General features: G+C 39.2%; 1 protein-coding gene across 2 annotated transcripts; it reads left to right on the forward strand.

Moving 5' to 3' along the window:
- The first annotated feature begins 1,107 nt into the window (after nt 1-1,107).
- LOC134881714 (protein LBH-like) lies at nt 1,108-10,025 on the forward strand. 2 transcript variants are annotated; one of them, XM_063909239.1, is made up of 4 exons: nt 1,108-1,321; nt 5,232-5,310; nt 6,515-6,689; nt 8,928-10,025. In XM_063909239.1, exons 2-4 carry the CDS (start codon nt 5,233-5,235, stop codon nt 8,993-8,995), a joined length of 321 nt encoding a protein of 106 aa, XP_063765309.1. In that variant the 5' UTR covers nt 1,108-1,321; nt 5,232; the 3' UTR covers nt 8,996-10,025. The 2 variants fall into 2 exon arrangements, with proteins under 2 accessions (XP_063765309.1, XP_063765308.1); XM_063909238.1 differs by lacking the exon at nt 1,108-1,321 and adding an exon at nt 2,108-2,228.
- The last annotated feature ends 16,823 nt before the right edge of the window (nt 10,026-26,848 follow it).

The raw sequence follows: 26,848 nt of genomic DNA on the forward strand, positions 1-26,848 counted from the left end.
ATTGACGTTAACGCTAGCTAAAACAAAGTGGCATATTTCAATGCAAACATTTGCTTTGTTGCTGTTTGAAATCTAATATTACAGCACCTTTTACTAACTTACCTACATGTTATATCAACACACAGGCTCGTTGAAAAAATAGTCATCATTAGGTCTCTCTTTGAGTTAAGGTTTTAGTGTATAGAATGTGTAAAAATTCAGCTAACTGCTAACAACGTTAGCAAATTCAAAATCGACAAACTGCTTGGTCAAAGCCAGTTAGAACTCAGAGTATATGCTGCATTAAAGTGCTCCTCGTAAATCTTAAACTTCAACGATAACTGTGACTTTACCTGTTAGTCCTCTTCTCCGGAGAAAACAATTAAAGTTGACGCTGAAACAAGTTATCTGAAGACTTGTCAGAAATGGCTTTCATCAAGAAACAAGATGAATTAATAAAATATGCTAATCGCTCACTAATTAAAGTTTCAGAGCTTAATCCAACATGAATTTGGCTTGATTACAGCAAACGCACATTAAAGGCCTAGCTGCAGTATTCTTTCAAAATAAAAGCTGAATTTCTCTCTGGTGGAAAGTAACAGTGGCTTACATTTACTCAAGTAGGCTTCAATATATAAGTTCAATTTTGAGGTATTTCTTCTTAACTTGGGTATTCATATTCATGCTACCTAAAACTTCTACTTCACTTTTTATAGGTGAATATTGAACATTTTACTCCTGCTCATGTGATAACTGTATTTGTGCCTACTTCTAATTAGGATTAAATACAGGAAAAAAACTAAAAATGCATTGATACTTGAAAGTATTATATTTATTAAATGTATAATATATTATGTTATATTTATGTGTGATATATATGTTGAAAATAAATAATATGTATTATTATATTAAACTAAAATAATTATATCAAATCATAATTATCATAGTCCAATAATATTATATATTTATAATTCTTAAATGGGCCATTCTGCAAAATGAATGCTTTTATTTTTGCCAATCTAACAATCCTACTTGATCCCATGATACTTGATCTATAGTGAGCTCTTTCCACCGTCAAATTATAAATCCACCATTTCAAAATAGACCATGAACGCAGCACCGGTGCAGCTCCACTGCGCAGACTCAGAACACTTCGACACTAAAGGCAACTTCACCGGGAGCCCCGCCGCCTGTCGCCCACAACAGCATCATCATCATCAGCATCATCATCATCATCATCTTCATCATCATCATCATCATCATCAGTATCAGCATCAGTGTGATGAAGCAGCGGAGTACGGAGACCTTCCTGCTCTGAGACACTGGATCAGCCTGCAGACAGGTACGGAGCTTTGTACTAACATCTTTGCAAACACTGAAAAATGATCTGCTTTTAATCATTTTTATTAAACTAAAATGACTTATGAGTTTAATAATTATGAAGGTGCATTTGATGTTTAGGAAATGTATAAAACCTGTTTCACCTTGTGGGTTTTTTCTATACTTGAGTGTGTGTGGGATTGTGTAAGTGTAGGTGTATATAAGCTGTTTTATATTGAAATCTGTAATTAGTATATCATACCTGTTGTAAAGTGGTTACCTGTTTGTGTGTGCCATTCAGGTAAATGTGCTTTCCAAACCTGCATATGTGTAAATATATGCGATTCACAAAGTTTCTGTGCCATTGATCGAACAGGAAATATAAATTAGGGCAACAAACACAGGAGAAATTAAACAAAAACAGAGCAGTGGAACATTTCCCGGGGCTGTTTGTTGAGTGAAGGAGAGTATCACTATATTTGGACCTGGATTACATTTGTATTTCATGTCCTTGGGCTATGAAACTTACTGGATTCATCTGAAGAAGCTGCAGTTGAGGAGGTGGTGTTGCTGCTGGCTCTGATTTAAGGTAGAAATACAAAAAATAAAATCACAAGTGCAGCTGGGTCTATAAGAGGAGAGAGTAGAGTGGTCATTTTATGAATATCCTGTATCTACCAATATTAAATGGTGGCACTAAAAGTGATTGTTGGACATTATTAAAAGATGCCGAATTTGGTCAACCCGCTGCTCCTTTAACTGGACCGTCTCCACCGTGATGAATCTCGTGATGGGCAGAAGAAGAGGAGGAATTTTAATCTGTGAGGTCACACCAGATGCACATCTTTCATCCGAAAAGCAAACAGTGAAATGGAAATGAGACAGTGGCTGCTAGAGGATTTTTTTTTTTTTGTGGAGATTTTGTTTGTGTAAGTACCTGGCTTCAAACTCAAGAGTAGTGGGATGCTGCAGAACATCAGGGCTCCTGTGGGGCTTTTGGCTTTCACAGTTGTTGTTTTTCCTCAGCTACAAATAATTTTCATTAGGAATATGTCTCTAAAATCCGAACAAAGGGAAACATGCAGGTTGAAAATGTCTTAAAACCAAAAAGCCTTCAAATTAGGGCTACTTTTTGAACTGATATCTACAGTAACTTTGCTGTTAATTAAACCACTCAACGGTAGATAGGGTAACTAATGCTTTCACAGCTTTGCATCAATAGTTATATTTCAATCATAGGAGATACTGTGTAGTAATATAACATACTGAGTGGGCATTACTCTTGCTTGGATACTTTAATAATATTTACTGAGAATACTTTCTAAATTATTCAGTATTTTATAAACATTTGGATTCTTCTTCCGACAGTAATAAAGACAGTTGTTAGTTTAAAGTAGTCCTGTGAAGGTTTTCACCACTGGTGGTTCTGTTGGTTGGTGCTCGTTACACATTTAAGAAGAATAAATTAGAGATGAGTCACATACTGTAAAAAAAAACCTGAAACATGTGTGGTTTTTCTTTGTCAATGAACTGCACTGCTTCACCTTTCAAAGTTGGATCAACATCTTGGAAACCTAAAGTTTTGGACAAAAATAACGTACGTTTTAAAATATATTCCCTAAAAGGTTTTGCAAATAAGGAACACCATGACTTTGGAGGGGAAACCACAGGGCACCTTTATCCATTGCAGTGCTGAGTTTCGTAATCTGTGTGTTTTCTGGGTTCCTTATCATTTGCAGCTGTCATATTGAAAAATATTGATCGTCAGACAAAGAGCAGGAAATCTTCACTTAGGTCTTATTTACTTTGACACAAAAAAAATCCTTAAATTCACCCAGGGATTTAAATCTAGACCCAAAATGTACATACTTTAACCTGCAAGATGCTTAATTTGCTAGTAATTAACATCTAATTTCTCTGTTCAGGCAGAGGTAAACCAGCTTTCTGCATATATTTAACACATGGATAACCCTGTTGAGACCTAGTGGCTCAAATAAAACCTTATTATTATTCAGCCGAAGAGAGATAGTACAAAATAAAAAGCATGACAGGAGCGTCAACGTCTAAATTCTCGTGCCTGTCACGCGTCAATGAACGCCCCCCTCAGAGGTCAGACTGGCATCATGTGCAGGCTTCTTCTCCAGTTTCTATCTCATCCGGAGTAAACCGGAGAGACCGCACAGATTTCCCATCCAGAGGAACAATACTCTCCTCTGATGAGGAATAAAAGGCTGTATTGTCTCATGATGAAGGGGCAGAAGCAATTCCAGGTTTCACAGAGAAGTCTCACAACAACGAGAACCTCGGCCCTGACGGAGGTAATTGCTGTGTAACGGCACACATGAATACCCCCAAATCAGCCATCGGCCGTGCTTGTGCGCTCAGGCAAAGTGCACTACTCAGACAATCAGGGGCATACATCGTCCCCATGGCAACAGCAACTGCCAGTCTGATTGTATGTAAAGTGGTGTTTTTGACAACTTGTCACATGTCAAGGTCTGGTGAGCAAAAGACTGCTACTTAAGGACTTAGTTAACACGCACACTAAAACCCCACTATAATTGTGCATATGAGAATAGTACAAAGTTTCTAGAGGCCATGCAAACACTGTGTTAAAGTCCTTCACACTGAGGTGATGTGACAGATACAAACATTTGGGAAACACACAAACAATTCATACCAGCAGCAATGCAAATGTGTGAGAGATGAAACACTTTTTCAATGAACGGACAAACCACCCGGGGTCACATTGCGGTGAATAGCTGTGTAGCCTAAGCTCAACAAATTTCAATTTCCTCTATAAACGGTTAGGCAGTGTAAATGTCAAGGGCTTTTATTGTGAAAGGTAAGAACCTGAGAAAATGGACGCGTTCTTTGTTCCTTTGGAGTTGTAGGGAATACTTTTGCCGTTGTGGTTCCTAATATAAGGTCTCCGTGTTGCTGTTTTACAATCCTACTAACTTGATTGGTTGACTTCCAAAACCCACTGTGCGCTACCTTTTTAGTAGCAAAGATCAAAATGACACAGTTGAAGACGAGTTGCGGATGAGAGTCAAGCATTTAGGAGCTAACGAGACAGATGTTCCCCTCAGGAGTGGGTAGAGACCAAAAACTGAGTAAGAAAAGGAGAAAATATTGGACCTACAGTCATCAGAAGGATACAGTGGCGATGATATGTCAGTGTTGTGTTAAGCTTGTTTCTGCTGCCCCCAAGTGGCCAAAAAATATCAGCTATTGCTTGTTTAGGTTACTGGAGCCTGCTTGATGGGGAGTGTGAACAGGTGGATATCCTCATTTTCTTCTGCCGAACAAAATGTGTCAGCAACGTCGAGTATCTGAAGTTGGATTGGAAAGATTTGCCTTCGATAGTCATCGCTGGTTTCTTGATGAGATTTCTTACACAGAAAGAGTTTTGTTGACTGACTATGAAGTGATACCTTCATAGAGCGACTATCCTTTAGGAAATAAGGGACAATATCTTAATGTGCTGATCTGGAAAAATTAAGAAACCTCTCTAAAATGATCGGTTTCTTTGTTTTAATTGTTTATATGTGAGGTTTTTCTCTCAAATATTTTGCAATTAGATCATTTATTTGCAGAAAATGACAGCTGGTCTACCGAACTAAGAGGCAAAGAAGCTCAAATACATTTTATAATTATACCATCCTATTTTATTTTATAATAGAAATAGTTGAGGCTTTTATATTTGGTTGAATAACTCTAACTTGATTTCCAATCCCACATTTTATGTGTGTTATGAATGCATCTGTAAAGCTTTGAAGCATATGGTAGAGTCTTAGTTTGATGTATTTAATTAAGGCAATATTGTGTAATTGTTGTTTGGAGTATTTTTAGATCTTCAAGTAGTTTGAACCCAGTATTGATGAGCAATTAGAAAATAATTGAGTGTATTGATTGGTGATTCCCTCCAGGATGACTGAGGTGATGAACTCTCTTGAGCCCGGCACAGAGGACTTCAGCGGGGGAGGAGCGGCAGCAGATCAAGGCGCAGTATCCTTCCAGGTGTGTGTGTGTGTGTGTGTGTGTGTGTGTGTGTGTGTGTGTGTGTGTGTGTGTGTGTGTGTGTGTGTGTGTGTGTGTGTGTGTGTGTGTGTGTGTGTGTGTGCGTGCGTGCGTGTGTGTGTTTAGAGGATTTCAGACCAGTCCTGTTTTATTTGAGTAGAAAGAGAAAGGCACAGAGTGGTGAGTCACAGGAGTGATGAGTAAATTGTGGGCAGACGTCACCGAGGTCATGAGTCGGACTCTGTCCCGCTGTGTGAGTAAATGGTTCCTGTCTTATCCAGCTGAGAGACTTATCGTCCGCTGCTGTAGAATTTAGTGTGAAAACTGATTACCTGTGTGTTTATGGTGCCAGGCAGTCGTTTGTTTAATAAACTATCCCTATTTCCATCTGGGGCGCTTAATGTATTAGTGTTTTCATTCTGACCTACCGAAATTGACTTTCTTTGTGGAAAACAGCTCAACAAAAACTCAAGTTTCTAGACTTTGCTCTCAATCTGGATTTGCAGTTTTCACTGAAATGGGAGAATTACATTTCATTTGTTAGATGCTTTTAACCAAAGCCACTTACATACACTCAATACTGTGGACAATCCCCACAGGAGCAATTTGGGTTGAAGTGTCTTCCCCAGGTACACAACAGCATGCTGACTGCAGTGGGGATTGAACCTCTGCCCTCCTGATCAGCGCATTATCTCATTGAGCCACAGCCTCCAATAATAATATGTGGAAAAAAACAGAAAAGTGTTTTTTAGTGAAAGCGCTATTACTATTGACCTGTTTATCAATCAACAACGCAGCTTAAATAAAAGAATTCATCGTTTCTCCTACGATGAGGACTAAAAACACTTTTCATATTTTGGAAACACGAGAGGATAAATGGAGGACCAGCCATGTTTGAAAGCCTGAACACTTTCTGCCATGATTGCATTCAAAAAGAGTAATACATTATCCAAATAGTTACTGGTTTCTTAAATACTTGTTTTTTTTATCAAGGATCATTTCAGCTACAGTTTAGTTTTAAAGAGAAGAGCATTTCAAGTGAATAATAAAACTAACAAGTCTAGTCACACATCTTTTCACAAAGTCTTCCTAATCCAATTTGTACCTCGTTGTTCTTCTTCCACTGTGTGCTGCCGAGTAATTCTTCAAGTATGATAACCCTCCAGTTAAACCTTACATAAGCTTCTAACAGATCTTCCCAGATACCCATGAAAGGTATCCGAAGCTGTCCAAGAGACTTCCCTCCATCGTGGTGGAGCCGACGGACGGAGCCGAGGTGGAGAGCGGCGAGCTGCGTTGGCCTCCTGATGAACCCAGCTCTCCGGACGCCAAAACTGAGAGGAAGAGAGCAGAGGATCAAACTCCAGGTGAGGAAGAAGAGGAGGAGGAGGAGGAGGAGGAGGAGGAGGAGGAGGAGGAGGAGGAGGAGGAGGACTGAGAGTTTGATTTGGTATGGTGTTTTGAATCCACAGTGAAAAGGTTTCCTTTTTGTTTTCGTCTCATTAAGATAGAAAGAAGTTCTTCATCCCAAAGGGCCATTGGTATTTCAATTAGTCCCACAATTTGATTCTTGATCTCTTAAAGAAAATGAGTGTTTCTCACATGCCTCTACAGTGATTAAAATTACAATTACTGAGAAATGTCTTCTTGATTAATTAAGGTAAATGGGTGCGGGGTTTAACAACAGCAAAACTTAATCAAAACATCAATTAACAAACTCCTGTGCAGTTTAATCAAAGTCTCCAGTCGTTCACTCACCACTTCTACAACACTTGTATTTTCAATAAAACCCTAAGAACTAAAAACGCTGATCATAATCACTCTCACGCTCGCACTCTATGCCAGTCCGAAGTGTATTGAATGGTAAGGTTTCAGAGAAAAACGATCATTAAAACTAAAACTAATCCAACATAATTTAGAAAAAATCAAAAAGCATATGAATGACACGAAGCACAAAAGAAAGCTAAACAAAGAAATGAAACAAAGAAATACATGAATAAATACAAGAACAAAGAAGAATACATTCATTAATATATGTACCTGTTTAGAAATAGTCTGACATTATTCATTAATTGCAATTTCTTTCTACCTTTCTTTGATGAAAAGGATCAAAACTGAGTCTAATTACAGTTGGAAGAAACTGGATTTATGTCCATATATCTGTATTTATTTGAAGCTCATCATATGTTTTTTTATGTTAAATCGTTGTCTATACAGTAACTTGTAACTCTAGCCATCCAAAAATGTACCTAAGTATGAAAAGAAGCACAAAATATAAACACAAGTATCTCAAAACATTAGGTATGTACAGTACTTTAGTAACTCTCCATTGGCGGCTGCGTTCAAACAGTCAAACCAACAGCTGTCCTCTGAGTGTCTCTCCGAACACGAGGAGCTGCTGCATCACTACCATCCGTCTCTGTACTCCCATAAAAGGTTGTTTCATGTTTTCACTTCCTGGATTTATTTTATGCTAATGACGCACTTTGCAGTCATTCTCACCTTAAAGTAGAGCGATATACTGTGGCGCAGGGATCTGAAAATATGTAACACTGAGTAGAAAAATTAAGCGTGTATCAGTCTCCTCATTTCTGCAGGAGTCAAAAAAGATAAAGATAAATGCTACTCTACATTTAGGGTGAATCATTTTCATTTTCGCCTGATCTGCATCTGGTCTTTTCCTTATCAGTATTCATTCTGCCTGAGTACCACTTAACGCTGTAAAAAATTCAGCTGCATTCGCCACATATTATATAAGAATTTAGTTTATTTTCCAATAAAGGTGTTATCCAATTGAGTTCAGACATTTGCTATTTATGTTGAAGTTGAAATTCTGTCTAGATGTTGGGGCTGCAACAGTAGATCATGTATATAAATATTGTCATTGCAGGAGGTACAACAGAAATGCATATGAATAGCAATCATAACGTTGCATTTACACATATTAAACAGAATATATAACAAATAAAAAACAGATTTGTTTTACTTTTTTACTTCTGGTGTTTGCACCTTGAGGAGTTGTGGTGGCCTTTTCAACAAGACATACAATTGGGAATAAACACATACAAAGGGATCTACTAAGGTGCAATTTGAATATATAAACGTCTGTGCAGACCTCTATAATTACACACTCAATTAACTAAAATACTCCCCATTCTTTGTCTCCTACGCCTGAGCAGGCAGGAGCCTTTGTAGGAAATATATCTAGGATTTTAAGCAACAATTATTGAAGTAACGTGTTGTAACTGTTTACGACTCATACATTGTTTTAGTTAAAGGATCCCCTTATTGTCCAAATATATCCCAAACAATGAGCATGATAAAGACACTCTTCATCATATCTATTTACCTATATTGTAGTATGTCAGCATTTTTATTGTGAGCCTGTTAGCATCCAGATGTTAGCATTTAGCTCAAAGCCTCACAGAACTTCTAGCATAGCTGTAGATTCTTATTTTTATGTTGATGAAAGAATACATATCCTGTTAAAGCACCTGCATGAGTTAGATTCAGCATTATATATTGCTCATTCCCTTCCTTTTTTTGTACCTAAATCAAAGTAAACTGATCGAGGAGTCATCAAGCATCTGCATGTTTTTTTCCAGATGAATACCAGTCGAATGTCGACGTGGACGAAGAGGCTTCAGCTGCGGAGATGCAGGACTCCAACTGAACAAACTCTCCTCCTGCGTGACCCAATGTTACTGTGAGTGTGTCCAGGCTTGGATTGACGAAATGTCCAATAAAGGTCAAAGTTGCATTGATAGAAGGATGATGGAGACAGATTAGACACGGTAGAAAAACAGATTCTCAAACCCCAGCTCACAGGCTTGGAGCCAGAGTCGTGCTGCCACCTTAAATTGATTTACAGAAGGTGTGTGTGTGTTTTGTTTTTGGACGCGCATCTTCCTTAGACGAAGGTGGTTTTGACAAATGTAAGCTTAGAAAGAAGATTGAAGGGATAAAGCTGCTTATGATTGTTTGCTTTTTTATTATTTTTACGAGAAGTGGATGAACAGATAAGCTTCTGGCAGAAGGCGTGATTTTAATGTCAAAATGTATTTAGTATTTCACAGTTTACGTATATGAGGGTTTCCCTGTCTTATATGACTGTTTTCCAGCATTCACTGCTTTATATATAACATTAAATACAATTATTTCCCTCTGGCTCCAAACCTTCACGGCCCAGATTCCCATCTGATCTGGAAAGATGTTTATAAATATGTGTGAGTATCTAGCTCATGTGTGCCATATTAATACTACTACTAATAATAGTAGCTACGGAATTTTGTGCACAGTTTTTACATTAAGTATAGATGTGATTTACATCTCTGTATGTTAAGTGCTGACTGCTGTAGTTTTGGTGATGCTTGGTCTGAATTCACTTTTAATAATAGATACGATGTTTTAAAGAACTGTATTTGAGTTAGAAAGCCTTCATCACTTTATTCGGTGTTACTACGACACATTCTTTGATGTATAATAATCTGTCGTCTTCATACAGTGGGTGTTTAAAGGGAATGTAATCGTGTTATGTTTTACTTAATGGAGCAATATGTTCACAGGAGTTTAAAGGCAGTCCATTTTGTAACAGAAGTAGAAATAACCGGTGTATTTTAGACGTGTGTCGCTTGTCACAGACATGATATTTTTTAAATACTGGAAGTAAAAATATTGCACAAGTAATAAACCTTTTCAAAATTCGTAAACCTTTCGCTCATTTATTGTCCCTGTGGTGTTTGAGGGTCAAATGAAACTCTGATTTCTGAGAGGACAGAGGACACTTAAAAGTGATGCACACAGCTGGGACACAATCTATGTTTCCTTTGTTTGTGACTGCGAACGTTTGAGTCGATTTCCTCCTGCATTGTTCGAACATTTTCTAAAATAAGTTGATTTGATGGGACAATAAGCGTGTTGGCGTTACTGTATTTGCAGGATTTGTATTTAAATAAATGTCTGTAAAGGAACAAATATGCACAGTACAATCCATTACTACGGTGTAAATAATAATAGTACTGAATTTATGAAGTGTGTTGAATACAGGAAGCTGAACTGTACAGTTAATGGCACTTCTGACTTGAGAGTTGAATTATTTCACAGGATTGTTGCACTCGTTAGTCAGTATTGCACAGTTTAAGATAAAAAAAATGGAGTAAATGCAGTCACAGTTAAGACAGCTGGTTTACTACAATCAATTCCAGGCCAAGACATGCTTAAAGCTGCTTTTTGAAAATGCAATAATTATATGAAGACAACTGAGACATGCATTTTTCCGATGGTGGACAAATTACCCAGATATGAACTGAAGTAAAATGATTAATTATTTATACCGCAGTATAGAAACACTTGCGTATAGGTAAAAGTCCTTCAGGTTTAAATCTTGGAGCATAAAGTAAAGTCGCAAAAATATAAATGTTTAAGTTCAGTACAAGAAGGCAACCTCAACATTTCACTTAAGTATACCACTAGAGTAAATGCACTTCAGTGTCTGTCCACCACTGGATTTTACAGATGAAACTCGTTGAAATAACATTTTAAGAAGACAAGTAGTTGCAGGATGACATTATGAAGACGGGATGTCTCTTCCCTTTTCATCTGTCATGTATAAAGACTCTCAGTCCACTACATGCGCGGCGCTCCCACGTACTCTTTGTTGCCGCTGATGCTCTGTGAAAGGTCAGCTGAGAGTCTTGAACCAGACGGAGAGATGGATGGCTGGGATCTCCCATCTTATATCCCTCATGCCTTGTCAGCTCTCTGGATGTGACCTTTTGCGATGACAACCTTGTGAAGAGCACTTCATCGGAGCAAGCGGGGTCACTGCTGCGAAAATGAAGGACTGCGGGGAGCGAGGCTTCGAGGGGGGTGTCAATTATCTCTAAAATGTCACAAGCTGCTTTTCAAAGGAAGAAAAATCTCACACTTGTCTCTTCTCTAAAGAACGGCTCGCTGTCTCGCTCTCATATTTTGCACATTGCTCTCACAAAGGTGGAGGCATTTAACATTTGTTGCTGCAGCGCTGCATTCAGGGAAACATCATCACAATAAAGAGTCACCGATGCTGCTTTAGAACACAACCCCATCATATTCTGAGACACCTCAATAAGAGGATGAATCCCTTTGACTTTGATGTTCCGATATCAAATAGATAGTGTACAGGAGGTGGTATTTGTATTATCTTTCTGTACACTACGCATCTTTTGCACAACGATCTCTGCCCATCTTTCTTTGAGGTTTTCTTCCATTTATCTTATTGCTGCAGATTTATTTAACTGGGACTAAAAATAAGACATTTCAAAAATAACCAGTAAGATTTTCTTCTTCCTTTCTGATTATTATTCACTCTTAGTTATTATTTTTTTTAAGTCCTTTAGCTCTAAGACATACCTACAGGTGATATAACAAGAGAAAATGATAATGCTGAAGTGGTCTCTTAATTTCCGCGGCTGTATCTGACAGAAATGAAGGTTGGGCGAGTTTTTTGACTGCTTTTAGTCTCAAACTCAAACATTTCCCTTGATGTGAACTAACTCACACTCAATTAATAACCTTTATTTCGCCAGGCTGTATCTCCCGTGGCTGCTCTCCTGTTTCATTATGTAGAATTCATTCATGTTCGATTCAGAACAAAGACCACCAAACCACGCCAGCGGCCACTTGTAAATCTGTGTATTTAAAAGTACCTTTTAACACAGCCATTAGAGCCACTGAGTGTTGTGAGGGAGTCGTGTTTTGATGATGTCAAAGTGTGCTGTGCCAGGACTTTCATCTCCCACTCCTGCTGGCTTCAAACAGGTCTTTGAAAAGTGGCCGAGGTAACGCACAGCCGCCTGGCGACCGTCCACCATCACCTCCATAAGGCTGGATCATAAGGCTATTCGTCTATTAAGTCATAGATACAACAAGATGCTCAACATATTTGGAAACATTGAGATGAATGTACGATTCTCCCTTCTGTGACCGCATCATTGCATCTATTCCTTTTTTCAAGTAATGTCAGATCAATATTTTACAATCAGAATGAGATTTATTGCCAAGAGGGTTTAAGCTTTGAAGGATACTGAAACAAATATGTTTAGTCTGATGTGAATGAATGAATGAAAGCAACAGTCATTTGGTCGATACTGTCTGCTGGAAATGAGGAACTTCCCACTATAATGGCAAATTTGGTGTCTGGCAGTGGCTTAGTCACTAGGGGCTTGGACTGGGAATCGTAGGGTTGCCAGTTCAATTCCCGGCATAGACTTAAAATATGGAGTGTGGACTGGTACTTGGAGGTCCCAGCTCACCTCCTTGGCCCTGCCGTGGTGGCCTTGAGCAAGACAGCGACGCAAGCAATACTCCTCCTTAATATACAATAAGACGTGGAAGAGGCATACCAGCAAGGTAGGTAAACACACAATTGGATTTTAACCCATTTATTATTTAAAGGTCTCTTTCCTGGACTCAAAAATAGTTTGGTTTGAGGCGCTCGTTTGATAAGGATATATGTAGAAACAAAAATAAAGAATTTTAACAATTAAAATGCCTTGATTTTGATGCTGTAGACAATGATAACGCATATAATACAGCATTAAGAGAGTTAAAACCACACTGATTGGAAGCCTTTATGTTTTTGCAGGTTTTAATGTAGTTATTTATTTATGTAAATGTATGCATCTATAAGACCTAAGTCACCATGGCTCTCATGCTGTGAGACTGTGAGAAGTGTTGCTTTCAATCAGGGGAAATGTTTCAAAACCAGTCAAAGGTCTAATTATATGGAACCGCTGCTGATCATTTGCCCGTAAGACATAAATAGAGAAGAGATTTCTTGAAAGGCCAACCTAAAACAAAGTATGGATCTGATGGAACACTGGAACTTGCACGGTTAAATTAAAGAGCAGCGAGATGCAGAGTGTGTGTGTGTGTGTGTGTGTGTGTGTGTGTGTGTGTGTGTGTGTGTCTGTATGAAGAGCCCTCGCTGTGTTAGGCACGCAGTCTGGAGCTGGACGCCCACACGGTGTGAAAAACACCTCGATGTTGGACTCCTGATGGCCGCTGAGCACGCCCCTGCAACTGGAAACTATTAGCTGGAAGCCAACGTAAACATTGAGCCGCCAACTTGTAGCTGCGCTTGTAATTGTCTGAGTGACTTGAAGAGGAAAAACCTGAAGCGTGTTCCAACAGGGAAAATGGAAGCACTATTAGAGTCGCTTGCAATTGTTTTTAACTCCAAATTAAGAGGAAGTTCCTAATATTGATGAGGCATCTTATTATGGAGGTCTAAAACCTTTTCTACAAGCGGAAAATAAGACCTTTGGCCCTCAAGGATTTGCAGTAAAATGTGTCCTGTAGTTTATATTTTGTTAGTCTTTCTAAAATCTTTATGCACTGCATGACCTGTGAATATGTGAATTCCCTCCCATATGCGCCGAATAACGTCATAATTGATTGATTACATTTTGTATTATTGATCTGAATCTGGAAAGTGTAAAGACATGAAACACATTAAGCAGAGACTATAAACAACAATATTTGTTATAATATATTTAAATGTATTGAAATTAGTGTCTTAAAATGAAATAACTCTAGAGCATTTTACAGATTTATTCAGCTTTTTTTTTTACGGCTACTGCGATTCTATTACTAAGGCTCTTATAATCACAGGGAACAAAAAGGCATCAATGTTATTGCTAATATATAAAATGATCAGCCTTTTCTTGAGAGAATCATTCCATTCCAAAACCTTTGATCATCTTCAACTTAAAGAAAACACCAAAGGACAAACCTATGATAATGACCTTATAGTTATAATGATGTAATATTTTCTATGTCTATATTTTCTTTCCAGAGTGGGAGATAAAATCCAGATCTCACCCAGATACCCCTCAGTCAGATATGCATATTATTCATAATTACACAACCGGTTTGTCATTCAGCTCTGGTACACAGTTCAGTGAAGTGCGCCTCTTCATTTGTTTGGGAATAATGTTCCACTCGAACATGCGGCAGAGCACCGGGTTACTCTAGTAACCTTTCCTATGAATAGTAAATGTCACCGTAATCAATTTTAGATGGCGGCTCCACAGGTGGAGCCTGAAGCCGGGTGGGAGGAGGAGGAGGAGGAGGATGAGGAGGAGGAGGTTGATGTAGATTGTTTTTATAAAGGCTTCGTGATGTAAACAAGCCTGAAAGAGCACATGTATCTGAAGAGATGGGTACAGTTTGTATATGTCACACACCAAATAAATACACATTATGCAGGAAAGCAAATTAAGAATAATATGCATTTGTGTTTTTGATACTAATTGTTGAAGCATTTAGCCCTTTAACTTTACATACTGCTCGGTAGCTCACGTTAAAGTTATCAATAAATCCCATTTTTACCTGTAATATTAGATCATAATTGAGTTTTAATTACTTTTTATATTATAAATTGGAATCTGAAGTAGTTAATAAAGTTCACAAATACATGTAGCAGAGTAAAAAGTATAATGTTTGTCTCTGAATTGAATAAAAGTTGAATGATAGTAGCATAAAAGAAACAGTACAAGAAAGCCGTGTCCTAAAGCAAAACGCAGTTCATCGACTATTTCACTCGTAATAGGACCGTCATTTACAAAATGAACATCTTGATATATTAAAGAATACTTCCTTCTAGCGATTCAAACGATACTCTCATAAGGAAAATGTTTACAGTGTTAATAAATCAAGTGATAAGTCGGTTCATTTTCTCATAGACCTCTATAGAATCTGAACCAGTGAAGTCGCCCCCTGCTGGATGTAAAGGGGAAATGCAGGTTTTATTGACTGCACTTCTCAAATCTGAAGAAAATTATTTTAAATGTAATTTATCAATTTGAAACGTAATCCCAATTGACTTGAAACTGAATACAAATTATGAAACCTCATGATGGGTTCTGATGAGCTGCAGATCCCCAGATTCACACGACAATATTACAACATTGGATGGCCAAAAGCTGAGACCCACAGAGATTTGGGAGCAACACATTAACACATTTCATCATTTACACTTCCACCAATGGGGGGATGTAACACTATGGAGTCACACGCCCATGTACTGGTTTTAGTGGTGAGAAAGAGTAGCAACAGAAACATTTCTTCAGAAGTAAAGTTGTTGGGTTTTGGGATAATATTATTGTTTTCAGCCCTTCTAATTCTCAGTCTTTGAACAAACGAATTCAAATTAAAATGTGCCTTTTGGATGTTGTCCTGTTGGCTCCGTGGATGATGTTGGCACATGCCTGCGAAGATGGGTGAAAACTCGGCTCACAAAACATGTTTTCTCATCTCTTTATATTCCCATCTTTTCTGTCTGTGTGTCTGCTGCTGCATTATACAGTCTAATAAAGCAGCAACAATACCAGCAATTTCACATGAACAGCAAACACAATACCACAGACAACAGGAGGGAGTGTAATCAAGAAGCAGGCTGTATTATTATCCTCTTTTGGGAGTCGCAGCAAGCCCACAGAAACATAACAAACTCCTGCAGACGGAGCTTCTCTTCTCGCTGATCTGCCTGAGGATGCCCCAGTTTAAGGGGAAGACACTACAGGTGAGTAGGGTGATCATTTTAACTAATAGATATCGCTATGAAACTCCCCCAGTTGATTGCTATCATTACAACAGTATTTATTTGCATTACAAGTTTTCTAAAATGTAATGTTCAATTCTAAAAATGGTGCATTATCTTATTAGGGAAGGTGCTCATTTGTATATTTCCAGAACAGTAATCTGAACATCGGATAAAGTCGGACCTGGTGTTTCAATTTGTAAAAATGCTGCATTAGAGTCAAAGGTTCTTTTAGATTTGGATATCTGTTATCACTCCATATGACAGAAAGTACTGTCACCGGCCGGGATCTGGCTATGAATGATATATGAACAAACCTCTCTGTTAAATCCTACTGAATATAAATTGGAAAGTGTGGTGTGTGTTAATGCGGCTGAAGTGGAGATTTCTGGCTCGGAGTATAAGGATAAGATGAGATAAAACTGCCCTTTATACGTATTGTATAATATCATCCGTTTAAAAGGTGAATAAGGTCACCAAGCTCTATTATTTGACATATTGGAAGTGGAAATGGGATGTTATGGTATGAATATGTCTTCTGAAAAAACTGTGAACACTTATTGTCCCGTTAGATAGAGAGCTGAGCTAGCGACAGCTTTTTTTTCCCACTTCAATTCGTTTTTGCAGAAGAAAATGCAGTTCAGCGGTGAACAAAATGTCAGAGGAAAGTGAAGAGAAGCTTGTTGAATCATTGAACAAGTGTGTCTATTATGTTTGTTGTATTTATGTTGAATGTAAAAGCTGAGAGAGCAGCTACGCTCGTTCAGATATGGGGAAATGGAAAAGTTGAAGAAAATCCCAAAACGAAACAGACACTAAAGGAAGGTATTTCAGGCCTAGAAGTTAACCCTGTATTTACTGACCCTCTACTTCTGTTGCTTCTTACCTATCAAGTCATAAAGAGAACATGCAGGCAAAGGGTTAAAAGACATCTATAGCGCTCTTCTCTTGATGCGGTGTATAATATTTGCTGTGAAGTTAATACCACCACCTTTTGTTCATTGACCCGCTCGAAGCCTTGGAGATGGTTCAGATCACGTCTGGCCTCGGGGCGTCTCAGGCTGAGTCTCTGCATCTCTGACACAGAGCTGATGATGCTGCATGCATTATTTAATGTCCATCTAACTCCCAGAGTCATAGCATTTTAATCTGTAGCCTCTCATAACCCCCATTTCTGCAGGGCTCATGTTACAGTTCCCCGGTGGTGCTGACGGAGAGATGACGGACATGTATTTTTCAAAAGATAATGATTTTGTCCATGCAGTTAGGAGAAAATGGAAGAACATAAAGTGTCAAATTGATTGGTTTCACTCGGTTCTACATTTCCCTAATACAGTTTGTGAACATTTAAATGTAATGTGGTTTAGTTAAAGGGAAAAGTAATCTTATGAGAGTCATTTCAATATTGTTTTGTAATGAGTTTCCTTCAGAGTCCATTTACACAATGAAATTAACCATTTATAAATGGAAACTTTGATGAAAATATGTGGTGAACTATGTGTTGAATTATGCATGCGTGTTCTGCTGTCCTTAAATTAGCATTGGTTATTTTCAGTGTTCAGGCAACAGTTACTCAAGCGAATAAGTAGAAGGAGGTTCTGCAGAATCATGCTTGTTTTCATCAGCATTGGTTGCATTTTCTCTGAATTAAAACTTGTTTTGCAGAGTAAAAAATGTGCAATACAACATCTAGATAGAGAATTTAAGGTGGAAAAATATGCTGCAACAATATCATGTCATTACTAAAAGGGCACTCAAAACTCTGCCAGCCTTTCCTGTGTGTCCCAGTGTGTCCCAGTGTTTCCAATTGGCTCCGATATTTAATGTCTTTTCCTTGGCTCATACTCATACGAGTTTCAGTAAAATAAGGCCAGCAGAATCCTGCTGACAAACAAACCAGAAACATAACCTCATTTGCAGAGGTATTAAATTAACATCATGATGTTGACGGCGCATTAATCAGACTCTGCTCTATATACTTTTAACCCTTGTTATTGAAATATAACTAGTTTCTTTAGTCAGTGTAAACAAAGGGCACTTACTACCTCTGATAACCCCACGTGGCGGCTTACATTTCCTCCCCTGTTGGCGTCCATATGCTGGCAGAGTCGTCCAGGTGCGTCATCGAGCTGCAGCATCACCTGCAGCTGCAGCAAACACAGCAGGCGGAGCGTGACTTTCACCGTTCAGACCGCTCCGGGTCACGAGATGTGATGTTTTATTTATATTTGACTCTCTTGTTTTTACCCTACATCCATCCTCTGGGTGATTTTACAAACACATAACCTTTTCTTTTACACTGCTCTTAAATGTATTTATAACCCAGCTGTCCATAAAGGCAAGTGGATATAGAGTGGTGCAGGGATGAATTATTTTTCTAGGCTGACCAGGGAGGTTATCATCGCATGGGCTCCCTCTATAAAAAATAATATTAGTGGCAAACAGACATTTATGAAATTGCAAGTTTTATGTAGTAAATGCACCAGAAGTAAAATGTTAACACTCTGTTATAACAACAACTGTCAAGGTTGCATGACTAAGCTAACAGCGGCTAATGTATGGCCTGATGACGTTTAGTAGTTGATGATTCAGAAATTCACCAGTGGGGTATTAACTGAAGTATTATACTGTATGTCGTAGAAGAAAACCCCAACATATCTTAAGGTTGTGTTAACCAAATATTTCCATCATCTAACCAAAACCCATTAAAAAAAAATACTGACAAGTGAGCAAGTAGCGCTAAAATGCTAACTCATTTCCAGGTTTTAGGACTCATTCCTGCACCACTCCATTTAAATGGCTAACCATGGATTATATATACACTGCATATTCTGGTATAAGGACCTATCTCTAACAATTGCATAAGGCAAACCAGAAGTGTGATCCATTTTAACTTGACAGGTACAACATATTTTGTCTTTCGGACGTTTGTTCTTGTTCCTGTTTTCTATACCTACCTAGGGTGCTCGGATTGAGGATATGTTATACTGATGTTCATTAACATGCATTGTCCACATGAAATAAATAAATAACCCCATACTTAAAAGACATGCTCGATGGATGGTCTGAACCTCAGCTTAATAAAGTAAAAGCCTTCTACTACAATCCAACCACTCTTTCTTTATAACCCTGGGCAAACTCGAGTTTGAACTCCTTTCCATTTTGATTTTATTCAATATTCGGGTCTCGTACAGTTAATTCCTCTGATTATCTCAGACTCAGCTCCCCGCTTCCCTTACCAAACTCCCTTTCCTTTAACATCAAAGCCAGATTTGAACATTATTGCATCAGATCCTTTTTGCACTTCACTTAAGTTTTACTTTGGTGTCATGAAAAATCCTTCCTTGTCTGCAAACTGGAAAATAACAAAGTCTCATCCAGACACAAGAACTGACATGGTTTAAATCTTTCATGTTCTGTCTCGTATTTCTTCTGTTTGTTGTGACTGAACAAAGAGGCACGAAATCTCTCACAGGAACTCCGCGGCTCATTTTGTATTCTGCATGCAATCATGCTGCCATTTTCATCTGAGCAACAGACAGGAGGAGTATTGTGTGTTTACATGAAACAGACAGAGAGACAGACAGATAAATGATAGAGGATAATGGCTGCATCATTTCATGTGTTTTATATCTCTCCCAAAATTCAGAAAATTGGGATTGCTGCTCGACTTTAAAAATAAAGGTTGGTGGGTTTGAACAGTATGTGATGATTAGTGCAGTATGCATGTGAAATGCATCTGTTAATGTATGTTTGATGTTTGCATCACCGAGCAACAGGATAGTTCAACCTTTGAAACCAAAAGTGGGTCTTTGAAAGAGGATCTTTGATGTCAAACGCCATCTTGATTTAATGTAATTGGCTGTAGGTGAAGTGCAATGAAGTTTGACGAACAGAGCTTCTTACATTTCAATTAAAATGTACCAAATTAGTGACTGAAAGAGTGAATTGAGAATTTTCACACCTAAAATGTATCAACCTCTAAAATGATCTTCAATCTAATTTTCAATCTAAAACTAATCCCATTTATCTTGTCGTACAAAAACCCTGCAATTCACTGGCATTGTTTGAACCACCCAGAAAGTAATTGAACGTACAGTATGTGAGTTTTGTTCCCAGGTGTGGCGTCTAAGGGTCTAAACTGAACTGATCCCATACTTTTTGCCACGTTCATGTCTTGTAGATACTTGGATTTGGTTGTTAGCAGCATAACGGGGTTCCACAGTACAAAATGAAGCATGTTATTATATTGCTTTCTTTGCATAATAGTGTGTGTGTGTCAGAGAGAAAGGGATTCCGACAGCCCTTCTCACAGCTGGGATACCCGTTCCTCAGGAGTGGGGCGATCAAACCAACGGGGGCGCAGGTTATTTTTGAAACCACCGAGGAGGAAGTGCTTATTTTTGCCGCCATCCAACCCCCTCCTCCCCCTGCTTCCCGCCGTCTGACAGCTCCCTCTGTTAATTTGCACAACCTCAATTAGCCTTCAGAGGGGAGAATAAAGGAAGTGGTCAGACAAAATCCTTTAAAAGGGTCTATTCACCAAAGACAAGAGGACTGTGAGTGTGGGGGGAGGACTGAGGGGATAAAAATACATCTGAGACTGAAGGTGCGTTTGATGTTTGCACCACGAAGCAGCGAGGCGGTTCAACCTCTCAACTGGGAATCTTTGAAAGCAGACCTATGATGTCAAACGCCACCGTCATTGAACAAATGAAACCAGATACATATTACTTTTTACAACACTGTACAAATTGCTTGTAGACAAGAAGCTTTTTCGATCGAATAGATTTAAGTGGGGTGGAAAAGCCAGAGTCCCCTGCTGATTTCACCTATTATGAAAGGGTAGGGAAGCCATGTTAAAGTTGGATTTTCATTATCGCAGCTGTGACATAGATTGTGCAAATTGGTGTGAGATGAAGCATGAACATGGTGTGAGATTTCTGACATTGCCTGAGAAGTTCTGTATCTTAGATAAGATGTCTCTTTTGTAGTGAACCTGCCGGAAGGTATCAGGAGCTTTATTTCTGATAGAAAAAGGTGCCTAAATAAGCTGCTTGATGTTATTTTTTGCCTGTAATATGTTGCTTTTTTTGGCTAGAAGTCCTTTCAAGGATCAAGCTGGCGACCTACTATATTACAACACCAAAACAAACATCCAAACCAATCAGGATTACTCAACTTCACATCTGATAAACACATCAGACATAATCAAACACAAGAGAGACTGACAACTTGTTAATGTGTTACGTAATGCATCTTTCTTTGCCTCATGCTTCCATATAACGTTTCCATGCTGCAACACGGAAGCAACACATGACAAGAGTTTAAGAAGAAGGCAGACGATGTGTGTGTGTGTGTGTGTGTGTGTGTGTGTGTGTGTGTGTGTGTGTGTGTGTGTGTGTGTGTGTGTGTGTGTGTGTGTGTGTAAGGTTGGAGATGGAGGTTGATGTTTCTGTGATCAGGGCATTAAGAGCCATATGTGACCTTCCTCTGTGAAGAAAGCCCAGGGCTCTGGATACTGTGTGTGTGTGTGTGTCTTCAACACATTCCAGCAAAACTCTTTTGACAACGTGGGGAAGCAGCACATGAACTGCTGCTTCCCTTTTTGCTCTCTACCCATCAGTTTGAGTTAAAGCAGGAAACCTATAGCGACTGTAAGTACTAATACTTTTTTTCATTCAAGAGTATGACTAGGCCCCTTTTCCAGCGGACAATAACCCACCCTACCATTTGTCTTTTGCCTTAAGTGGGAACCGTTACAAAGGTATTCATTCCCTGGACTGTTTAAAAGGGTTGTACGTTTTCGCTCTCAAAGGCTCTCTCCCTGTAACCTGATTTTCATAATTATTAATCTAATTCCTAATCATGTCTTCTCTACATGTTCATCACTTACTTTCCACTCTTCTACTTTATTTTCATGTCATGCAACTCGATCCCCCCTCTCTGTTCTCTGCCAGCATCTCTTTATCTGAAGCGCAACCCTTCTGTCTTTTCATACTTTCCCTTTAAATTCCATTTTCATAAAGCCGACACTGACGGCTTGAAAATCTACCTCACCTGTTTTTCTTCTTGTTTTTCTGCTCAGGGGAGAGCAGAGACAACTGAAAACAGAATGAGTCACAGAGCAGAAATCCAACCAGAAGAATAAAGACAAAAAATATATGTCATTCAGCTTCCTCTTGCTTGTGAAGCTGACACTTTCCTGCCATCTGCCTGTTGACTTTCCCTTTTGTTCCTGAATATTTTATTGTTTGACTGCTTTTCAAATGCGTTTTAAACCAAAAATCCCACAAGAACATTTTGTTTTTCAGACGTAATTGGAGATGAGAAATTAGCTTTCAGTCAACTAAGTATGACTTTAACAATGTAAAACACAGACAAAATGCTATGTTTTTCTTCCCTTGATATAGCGACAGGTGAGTGTCGGTTGAAGTTGTTGATGAACATAATATTTAAGTGAATTTGTGACTGACCATTACCTCAGCTCTTGTCCACTCGGACACTGTTGCTCAACCTTAAAGGTGCCATAGAATGGAAAACTGTATTGACCTTGGCATAGTTGAATAAGGAGAGGTCGGTACATTGAACTGACACACCGTGAACCTCAAACACCACTGTTTCCTCCTTCACGTGCAAATCATGAATATGCATATCACAGCGGTAAAACGGGCGAATTACAACAATCCCTGTGTGTGACGTCACACACGGTAGTCCAGCCCCAACATTTGTATACACCAGCTGCTGGAAACACTAAGGCTAACAGCTACTACTCCATAACGTTGCTCTCTAATCTCCGACCAACTGGCTGTTCTTCAAACTCATCGGTTTCCTCCTCCGATAAAGGCTCAAACATGTAAGGTTGGATGCCAATAGCCTCCATGATTCATCTCTCACAGTTTGAACGAACTTCACTTACTTCTGTCTGGGCTCTGATGCAACCATGACTCCTTGTAAACCAGCCAATCAGAGCAGAGCTCTCATCATTATTTGAGCAAAAGCAATAATTGTTCATTTAGACCAAATATAGGTTGTAATGCCCTGTAAAGCATTGGCATTTTGACAACAAAGTTTACCTATTGTAGACGTAGAGAACACAAATACAATAGTGTTGTATGGATTTAGACACAAGCATGTACAACGACAATCTGAGATGTCCATCAAATTTATATATAAAACAAAGATCTAATTCACAAAGTTATAACCTTCCCCCCTTTGGTCGAATACTAGATTTAGATGCTAAAAGTTTGGGCAGATTGATCAACGGTAGCTAGCTTGCTAACTAAGCTAACGTTAGTGAGTTGGTCAACAACAACATATGGCTTTGGCTGGATGTAGTTCAGTTCTTTGTTGGACCTAACTGGATGACAGATTGTGTTAAAATTCTGAAAATGTGAAAGCTAGGCAGCTTATTCAAACCACTAATTCTCTGAATGTATTTACACGTCTTTTAATTAAATAACTGATGTAGACTTTTGGCTTGGTTAGCTTTAGTTAAGGCATTGTTTAATATTATGAATGCCTGCAGTAAGGGCAAATATGTCTTAAAACAAGTTAGCTTGAGACACTCAAAAGTCAACCGGAGACTGTTTTCTACCAACTAAAGGAGCTAACGTTAGCTTAAATAGCTACTGCAGAATCTGCTAGCTAGCTGAAAGTAATGAGGCTTCTTTGTCTACCTCTGTCTGAAATCGATGTTGCTTTAATAATTACATTTGACTTTTGAGTGCTTAATCTGCCACCTTTGTAAATCTGCCACTCTTAACTTGTTATGCGAGAACGGAAACACTTGACAGGTATAGGAACAACAACTGATGTGGCCAGGTTTAAGCTGTCAGTTGTTCTTTATTTTTCACAAATTGCCCCTCAAGAGAAAACTGGACAACATGTTGGCTTAGCATGGCTGAGCCAAATAACAAACTAGCAGCCTCTGTGACGGATAAGGAAAGGACAAACAGGCCCTGCAGCAGAGATTCTGATAGAAAGACTGACAGCTCCAACAGAATGGAAATAAACCCGGGGGAAGGTTGGTGGGGTATTCTTTTTTTTCTGGGGAAAATAATATAAACCCTCTGAACAATGTAGGTGGTTATATGATAGACAGACAGAAAATATCTACTGTGAATTTACAGCAACACAATAAAGGAAAAATAAAACTGCAACATGTTTTATGCTGTTTACCAAAAATAGGCTATAATAAGTTTAAAAGGATTCCTGTTAAAAGAGTGAGCGATGTACAGTGTTGTTATTTTCTATCCGTTGTTACCGTTTGAGTGGCGGGAAGGGGGGGGACCTCTGAGCTGTCGGGGTCATCTGGAAATTGGACGACTGACAGGCATGAATGGATCTAATTTCCATATGTAAATTTCATACAGTTGATTGCAATATTTAGGCCACATAATATGACTCTGTATGAGCCTTATCAGCATCATTAATATAAGAAACACAAGCATCAAGATCTTACTCCAGCGCTGCACACGGGGACCGTATAGTGAGTTGGCTGTTGTAATAGGTTTCTGTGTGTCGGGGGATAAAACAGCTTCACAATTCACAGCAGTATCCTCAGTAGACCTAGCCTAACCACAAACAACATGACATTATCAAAACATAATTTACATTACCTTAGATTAAATATATATATTGTGCCTGTTTACAGTTTACCCATGAATGTACGTTCAACTATCACTGGAATACTTTGATACCGAATAAAACCTCGAAACATTGTCCTTCTCAAGCAAGTCCTGAATCTTTAAGGATCCTCTTCTTCTCACCCAGGGAGTGAAAGTGTAAGTGCCACTGAACATATGTCTGCATGTGTAGAAAAGTTTGCTCAAGAATTATGCAGAAACATGCATAAGATACAAGAAATTATCACTCATACATAAAGGACTAAAGTGTAAGACAGTCTGGTATAGGGATGTTTAAATGTTCAAATTGAGAAGTTGATATACCTAAAAAATGATCTGGTTTACAGACCTCTGTTTATTGGGGGGAAAATCTTCTAAGGCAAATCACGTGACTCAGCTGGAAGTTATTTCATGGTTTGGCTAGCTACTCCTGGGGTTTTGGTCATAGCTGATTGTAGCCCCTTTTACCCCTGATCGATAGAGGGCAGGGCCCTAGGTTCTTTAACCTAACATGAATACTTTTTTGAATAGTTTAGATTCCCTAAATTAATTGATTAAAATGTAACCAGTACCCTTAACTACGAACAACACATTTAAACATACACAGTGACATAAACACTACACATAAATAAACAAACAAAAATGTATGATTTCAAATGTTTACTTGCTTTAGAATAAAGTGAAACAGTTACAACATGGCTATATACACGTATTAACCTAAGCCGGCATTCTAAATGAAAGAAACAAAGAAACCAAAGAAACCCCCGTTGCAGGCCTGATGACGCCGCGTACTCCTCTTCACTCCCTATGAGCGAACGAGGACCGTACTCACGTACAGGTGAGTGGTGGGTGACGTCGGTAGTGTGTCGGTAGTGTTCCAGGGAGAACCCCGAGAGTCCATGAAAAGTCCGCGGCAACGGCACTCGTCCTTGGCGTGTTGCCTTGGTTCCTCCTGGCCGGAGGAAGGCGAACGAAGCCCGTCGGCGCCTCTGCCCGGTCCGCGGTCCCCAAGAAGCTGGTCCTAGCAGCGACGCTGGCTGCGTTAACCAACCGCCACTCGTTCCAACTGGTTAAGTTGGTAGTCGGACTCGAACTCCGCTGGGTGAACCAAACTGTAAAGCTGATATGTCATCCACTTTAGCTGAAAACTCTTATTAACATGTGCTCTTTGGACACGTCTTTTCCTCCTCTCTCTCTTTCCCAACTCCCGCGCGTTTCCCTGACCTCTCACCCTCACTTCCCCGTCTCCCATTCACCCCCCATTACGCCCCCTCCTGGCGGGATGGCCACATTACAGATAAACAAACAGATATATACAACATATAAATCACATAAGACAATAGCAAAATAGCAACCTAACAAAACATTACGAAAAACAATAAACTATGTATATACTCATGAGTACTCAAAACCCTGATTTTAACCCGGTTACACCCTCCCCCTTCTAAAAGGTCTGTATGTCCTCATACAACACTAAAAAGACTCAAACTAAGGGGTATGAAGAGTGACAAATGTTGCTTTATGTATGTCCAATCTTAATGACAATACCTCTGTGAACAATGGTCAAAGGCTGATCTCTGGATCTACCCGGCTCATCATATGTAAGCCTGACTGTTGGCTTTACAGCTCTCTTGGGCCTAGGCTCAGATCTTAGCCTCCCATTATCTTTGGACACATTGAAAATCTCTTGTTCAGGGCCAGACTCTGAATCAGCATCACTGGTGTCACCAGGAGCTAACTCTCGATCAGACTCTTGGTCTCTCAAGCTATGATGCTCTGGCTCTGCGTCATCATCAGATGAGGATATAGCAGCAGCACCACTTCCATCTGCCTGATGGTTCCCTTCTTGGGCAGCAACTGTGTGTCTATCATCATATAGAGCTCTGTGAAGAAACTCTCTCGGGTAAGTATTGCAAGGTGCATAAAACTCAGGGTCAGATGACGAATCAGACACTTCTTGTAACTCCCTTTGCACTTTTTGCGTCTCAAGTGAGGTTATTTTGCTCTTCTGGCGAGTCGCAGCTCTGGTTTTTGGTCCGACAGGTACGTCAATTACAGAGTCTGTGTTTGGGATTCTCACAAACTGCCCGATGGGAAGGAGATTGTCTCTGTGAATGGTCTTTGTGCCAGTTCCTCCATTCTCACGTTTTATTGTGAACACTGGAAGGTTAGGCATCTTCCCCACCACCACATAAGGATCAGGGCTCCATCGGCTTTCCAACTTGTGTTTTCCTCTCAGCCCCCAGTTCTTGAGCAGCACTCTGTCGCCGATCTCCAAGGACTGTATTCCAACTCTTTGGTCATAAGCCTTCTTGTT

Source organism: Eleginops maclovinus, chromosome 19, assembly GCF_036324505.1.
Source record: "Eleginops maclovinus isolate JMC-PN-2008 ecotype Puerto Natales chromosome 19, JC_Emac_rtc_rv5, whole genome shotgun sequence".
NCBI classification, from domain to species: Eukaryota; Metazoa; Chordata; class Actinopteri; order Perciformes; family Eleginopidae; genus Eleginops; species Eleginops maclovinus.